Source organism: Sarcophilus harrisii, chromosome 2 (assembly GCF_902635505.1).
Source record: "Sarcophilus harrisii chromosome 2, mSarHar1.11, whole genome shotgun sequence".
Taxonomy (NCBI): Eukaryota; Metazoa; Chordata; class Mammalia; order Dasyuromorphia; family Dasyuridae; genus Sarcophilus; species Sarcophilus harrisii.
Window position 1 is genome coordinate 18,024,167 of NC_045427.1, and position 6,400 is coordinate 18,030,566.

At 50.1% G+C, this 6,400-nt stretch overlaps 1 protein-coding gene across 1 annotated transcript; it reads left to right on the forward strand.

Moving 5' to 3' along the window:
* Nucleotides 1-227: 227 nt before the first annotated feature.
* Nucleotides 228-5,690, forward strand: NKX3-1 (NK3 homeobox 1). The gene is made up of 2 exons (XM_012540560.3): nucleotides 228-780; nucleotides 2,915-5,690. Exons 1-2 carry the CDS (start codon nucleotides 432-434, stop codon nucleotides 3,322-3,324), a joined length of 759 nt encoding a protein of 252 aa, XP_012396014.1. The 5' UTR covers nucleotides 228-431; the 3' UTR covers nucleotides 3,325-5,690.
* Nucleotides 5,691-6,400: the final 710 nt, after the last annotated feature.

Below are 6,400 nucleotides of genomic sequence, written 5' to 3' on the forward strand. Positions count from 1 at the left end.
GGCAGCCTCCCCGGCCAACATCTGAGCTTTCCCCTGCTCCGATTACGCCCCCCCGTCCCCCTCCCCAGAACCGCAGGCCTGCTCCCGCTCCCCCGGGCGCAACTTGAGCACCTGGAGGAGGTCGGCGGCCAATGGGAGGCGCGGCCAGACTCCGGGCTGGCCAATGAGCCGCGGGCCCGGTTTCTGGCCGCCGCCTCCCCCCTCCGGCTATATATAAACAGCCCGAGCCGCAGAAAGCGAAAGTGGTGGCCGGAGCTAGCCGGAGCTAGTGGGAGCCAAGCCGGCGAGCTGGACTGAGGCAGGAGCGGGAGCGGGAGCGGGAGCAGGAGCAGGAGCAGGAGCAGACGCAGACGCAGGGCCAGGAGCAGGAGCAGGAGCAGAGACAGAGGCAGAGGCAGGGGCAGAAGCTGCTGCCCGCCGAGCGGGAGGGGATGCTGAGCGCCCAGGAGCCTACGCCCTCAGGGGTCCCGGCCCCCGGGACCCTGGAGCCCCCTCCGCCACGCAGCCCTCGGGGCACGGCCCTGGCCCCTGCCAAGCCCCTCACCTCCTTCCTTATCCAGGACATTTTATGGGACGGGCGGGAGAGGCGCAGCGTCGCCAAGCTCAGTCCAAGTCCCGGGCCCGAGCCGGAGCCCGAGCCCGCGCCGCAGCTGGAGGCCGAATCTGTCTCCTTATCCGGGTCCGAGAGCGGCCCGGCGCCCCAGGACGAGCAGCCGGCGAGGCCCGCGGAGGCTGATCGGAGCACCGAGCCGGGCTCCTCTCCCTCGGGGGCAGAGCCAGGTAAGGGAGTACCGGGGGCCGGAGGCCCTTCAACCGGTCTGTCCACCATCCCACCTTTTAGAGAGCCGGGAGCCAGGACACCGGGACACCTCCGAAATCGACCATTAACTCCTCTCTGTGACCTTGGGCAAATCACCCCCCACCCCCCATTCCTGAGTCTGCCCTCCCTTCTCTCTAAAACGGGGGCGGCAGCGGCTGATCTCCCAGGGCTTCCATCACGTTAAAGATCGGTTGCTCCCACGGCTGCCCGGTCGAGGGAGGGGAGCGGGGGGGGGGGGGGGGGGGGGGGGGGGGGGGTGAGAAGGGCCCTCCTGGGAAGGCCGCTGCCCATCTGCAGCCTTGGGCTCTCTGCCCGCCCGGCACTTTGGGACTTTGGTGCCCTGCTTTGTTGGGACGCCGTCCCTCTTCCTCTGAGCTCCTCCTGCATTCCGGGAGGGGGCCAGGCCAACCCCAAAGCCCTTTCCAGCTCTAAAGTCTCCGATCCCACGATCTCTCGGCCGCTGGCGCACGCTAGAGCACTTGCACGTCCCTCGGCGGTCCTGGGGGTGGGGGTGGGGGGACAGACAGCGGTTGCCTTCCCCACAGCCGCCTCTCTCCTCGTCTCTCCTTCGGGGAACCCGGTTTAAACTCCCCAGTCAACAAGAGGGGGAGATAAAGGGTGTCTTTATTATCTCCAATTCCTAAATCCCTCCAACCGCCCTCTGAATGACTTGTGCACTCAAACCCGCGGCAACTAATGGCCAGCGACTGTTAGAGAAATGAGGTCGGAGGTAAACGTGTCAGCAATTATCCTAATCCCTCCGTAGCTCCTTATCCCTCCGTAGCTCCTTCTTTCATTCTTTGCTGCCTCATCCCCCCTCCCGGTCCGTTATTTGCCCCTAACATTCTGGTGCCCCTTGGGGAGGTGGGGAAGGGTTAACTAGATGACCTCAAAATTCGCTATTCTAAATCTACGCTCACTTCTAGATGTGATTTCACGAAATCCACTGATTTCACACTGATTTCTCTCAGTGAAGATCAGCAAGATCTTCTCTGAAATCTTTGGCCTTAGATAGCTGCCTCGGGCACCGAGATTAAATACTGACAAAGTGAGTCCGTGTACAAGGCAGGATTCGCATTTAGGTCCAACCAGCTCCGAAGCCAGTTCTACATCTTTCTGCTTTCCACAGGCCCTGCTTACCTTATCTCACTTGATTCTCAGAACAAACCTGGGGGAGGGATACATTTTACAGATGGAGAAACTGAGGCTTACAGACAGGAGTGATTTTCCCAGATGGGAAGAGATGTAACCCCGGGTCTCTTCTTACTTTCCATTTGTGCCCCACATCCTCCAGATGAGATGGTCTTTTAGTCCCTTTCATATTAGGCATCTTTTCCCATTTGAATCTCTTCACCTCAAAGGCAATATCCACTATCTCCTCTCCCCTGTCCCCTTCAGTTGCCTAAGCCGTCCCCCTCCCCAATTTGTGATAGCTGCTGTTCTGCTTTCTGTAACTTGGATATCTCCACCAGAATCCACAAAGTGCTTCAAAGCTCTCAATCTAGTTCCTCTGGGAGCCATAAACTCTTAGACAGTGGTTCTCAAACTCTTTTTCTCAGTATCTTTAAGTATTAACAACTATTGAGAATATGTCCAAAGAGTTTTTGTTTATATGGGTTACTAATAGATATTTATCATAAATAGAAAAAAAACTAATTTTGGATCTGTAGACCCTCTGAAAGGATTTCAGAGACCCTCCAGGATTCCTGCACCACACTTTGAGAACCACTGCTCTTAGAGATGGGGTGGTCCTTAGAAATCATCCAATCTAAATCCTTCCTGTTATTAAAAAAGGAAAAACTGAGTCACAGAAATGTAGTGACTCTTCTAAAGTCAGGCCAAGTTGTGACAAAGCCTCATTAGAAAACTAGACAAAGTGGCCACCATTACACACACACACACACACACACACACACACACATTTTAAGGGAATTCCTCAGCTATGTGAAAAAGCTCAAATGTATCCAGGTTCATACTGGCCTACTCTGTTCTTTTTCTGCAGAGATAAGGACCGATGCTGTTATGTCCTGTTCCCTGCTAATATGTAACTTTCTTTCCTCCCTCCCTGCCCCTTTCCTCCCTTCCATGTTCCAGATGCACACTTTGAGACCTGTCTGTTGGACTGTGCAAACCCTGCCAGTGCTGCCTCCCCCAAAGCCCTGAAGCCACCCAAGCGGTCCCGGGCTGCCTTCTCCCACACCCAGGTTATTGAGCTGGAGAGGAAGTTTAGCCACCAGAAGTACCTGTCGGCCCCCGAGCGGGCCCATCTGGCCAAGAATCTCAAGCTCACCGAGACCCAGGTCAAAATCTGGTTCCAGAACAGACGCTATAAGACCAAGAGAAAGCAGCTGACCTCTGACCTGGGAGACCTGGATAAGCACTCCCCCCTGCCCAGCTTAAAAGAAGAGAACTTCTCTGGAGCCTCTCTGATCTCCATGTATAACAGCTACCCCTATTATCCTTACCTCTATTGCTGGGGAGGTTGGAGTCCAGCTTTCTGGTAACCCTGGCTAATGACTGGGGCCCAACCCATAGCTGCTGCTTCCACTTTGTTCTCTGAAAGCAAAAAGGGGCCAGAATTAGGGAGATCGGGAGAAGAGAAAGGGGGGGGGGGCTATCCACCCTGCCAAAGGCTTCGAGTGGCAATCGAGTCCCTGTTTCTTGACTGATGGGTTCACTAAATCTGTGACCCAGCATAATATTTAATATTTAAGTGGCACTCAGGGCCAGCCAAGGCACCGAATGAGAGCATCCCTCTCATCCCAGTGATGTTGCAGAGGAAGATTCTTGTTCGGAGTGGGGCTGGATTAGCTGGCTTCTCAGGTGCCCCCAGTCAGCCCTGAAATCCTGAATCCTGAAGTGGATCTGACTCCCTCTCCACTCCCAGTTTAACTATCTTTGCTTTGAACTACCTTTCTTTGAAAAAAAAAAAGTTTGAGCTCCAGGCTCTCTTCCCAGTGCCTTTCTGCTTTGTTTTATGAGCTGTCAGCATCTCTGCTTCCGGGAGGATCTGTTCTTTTCCTTCAGCTCAGTCACCTGTGTAAACGGAGCATCTCATGAGAAGCTAAAGCCAGAACGGGAGCAAAAACAGTGCCAAGAACGGGGCTTAGGACAGGGTCGACACTGTAGATCTAACCTACGGTAGGAGGCGGTGGACCTCCCTGGACCTGGGAACATGCCTGACGTTCTCTTTGTTCCTCCCCACCCCCAGCTCCCCCAGTAAAATGGCAGTTCCTTGAGGGCAGGTACCATTTCATTTTCTGCCTCTGTAGCTCCGGTATCTAGCTAGCACAGTGCCTTGCACACAGTAGGTGTTTAATAAATGTTTGTCGCAATGTACTTGGAGGGCAAGGTCCGCTCCCGGAACTGAACAGGCAAAGCAGGGTGTTAGTTTCTTAATTTTGTATCTAGGAAGGAGGTGAAAGTTTTGCATTAAAAAATTGTTGAAAGAGAAAACAAAGGTGAACTCCAAGGATCCCTAAAGCAATTCCAAACTTTTATTTTGTCATGGACAATCTGGTAAAACTTATAAAAGTCCTCAAAATCATACTGTAAAATGATTGAAGATCTGAAATTTCAATTAGAAGCTAGCGAAAATAAAGATGGATTTTTGTCTCATAATCATCCAAGTTCCCGGATCCTCTAGAATCAATCTATAGATCTTTGGAGGGAGGGAAGGGCCAGGTTAAGAACTCTGGATCCTGAGGGTATCAAATCTTAGGATGACACCGTTTCAAACCATCTGTCTAAACAACCATGGCTCAAGGCTGAAGGTGTGAGCAATGACAAAGTAGTCCTTATATTTCTGGTGGGGTGATGGTTAATATGTAGGGATGAGGGAGAGGGAAAGAGAAAAAGTCCTTTCTTTTCAAGCATCATGAAGCAGTGAAAATTTCACTGAATCAGGAACCAGAAAATCGAGGTTTCATTCTTAGTTTTAGCTTCCCACTTACTAATCATGCCATTTAACCTTTCTGAACCTCAGTTTCCCCATCTGTAAAGACCTGCCCCAACCTATCTCACAGTGGTTTTTCTTTCTTTCTTTCTTTCTTTCTTTCTTTTTTTTTTTTTTGAGAATCAAATGAAACTGAGTTGGTGAAACAAACATTTCTTTGTAATCCAAAGTGTTAGATAAAGGTAAGATGGTTTTATTATTAAGGATTTAAGGAGCTATCGATGGCATTTTCCCTTGGGCACCTAGGGCTTCTGCCTGAGCCTTAGAGTGAAGCTTTCAGCTGTCCCACAGGTTTCTATCTCCTGCCAAAGTTTTATTTTGACAAGAGCCTTCACCCTCTACAGAGCCCCCTCCAGAAGCCATACTTTCAGCTTGGCTGAGGATTCTTATTTCCTTTCTGAGAGGTCTTGGTCTTGATGCTTGCCTGCAAAATAAAACAAAAATGATGGGTGAATTAAAGAGCTGAGAGGGTTGACATGCATGTCTAAACAGTAGAAGGGAAAAAATCGGTTCCTTAAAATGAGATACTAAATTCCAAATCTTATCAAAGGAACCATATTGAGTAAGGAAAGTCATTTTAGCAGGTCCAGACAGTAGGTGATACGACTTTGCATCACTATAGCTCAAGGCTTAGTGGATCCTTTCTCAGAGATTCTTCACATGAAGAGGAATAGGAAGTTGCAGCTGAATAGCCAAAGAATAAAGTTCCTGGGCTATGGTCTGATATCAGTGAGGTAGCAAGCGAGAGAACTAAGGGTCACAGTGTGAGGAAATCTGATAACAAGAGGGCTGAGAAGTAACCCGAGTCCCCCTTTAACTCACCAAGCAAGGTGAAGGGAAGAATGGGGGTTTGCTAAGGACACAGAGAACAGCTCTGACATTGGACAGTCTTTGTAAAGTCCATCAATGAAGAGTCTAGGTCTCAGATCCAGCAAGTCAGCGATTACACAGGCAGGGGGATTGGTAAAATCGAGTGACTTTCCAGGTCTAGGGAAGAAAAGATTTAAATGCAGGAGACAATTCTCTTGCTCACACTAGGATGGTGGGATTTGGGAATCAGAAGAGTTGAAATTTCATCTCTGCTACCCAAATCCCTTAACCTCTCTGAAGGCCTCAGTTTCCCCTTCTAAATGATGTGTAAGGTCCCTCCTAATATTAAATCTAGGTCCTAGTAAATGTCCTATTACCTCATAGAGGAAAAAGCTCTGGGGAAGGGGTGAGGCAGATAGCCAATTTTCTACCAGATCCCTGCTGTCTGGAACTCTTTTCAGGGCACTACCTATTTCCGTCTGGTTTCCAAACAAAACAAAAACCTTTTAACAGTCTTCATCTTAAGAGGGCTAATTTTCAGACAGTAACAAAACTGCTGAAGTAAGGTTCTGAAAATTTGGCCTAGCTTGTCGTCCTCCTGTAGCCCAGGCTCCGTGTTGCAATTTGGTGCAATGTCACCATCACCCATGATTAAGCTGAGACCCACTTCTAGAAATCTCAGGATGATTCGCCTTAATTACTCACTCCCTTTCAGACTTAGTTTGTCTCTTAAGATAACCTTTAATCGCTTTGGAATGCATTCTTTCCCCGCTGTTCCAAATTTCATATTCTCAGCATGGAGAAATGGGCATCTT

Bases quoted from the DNA above. Each gene is read 5' to 3' on its own strand.
- NKX3-1 (XM_012540560.3), top strand. From the start codon at position 432: ATGCTGAGCGCCCAGGAGCCTACGCCCTCAGGGGTCCCGGCCCCCGGG. The intron at 781-2,914 runs GTAAGGGAGTAC...TCCATGTTCCAG, and splicing joins TCCCTCGGGGGCAGAGCCAG to ATGCACACTTTGAGACCTGT.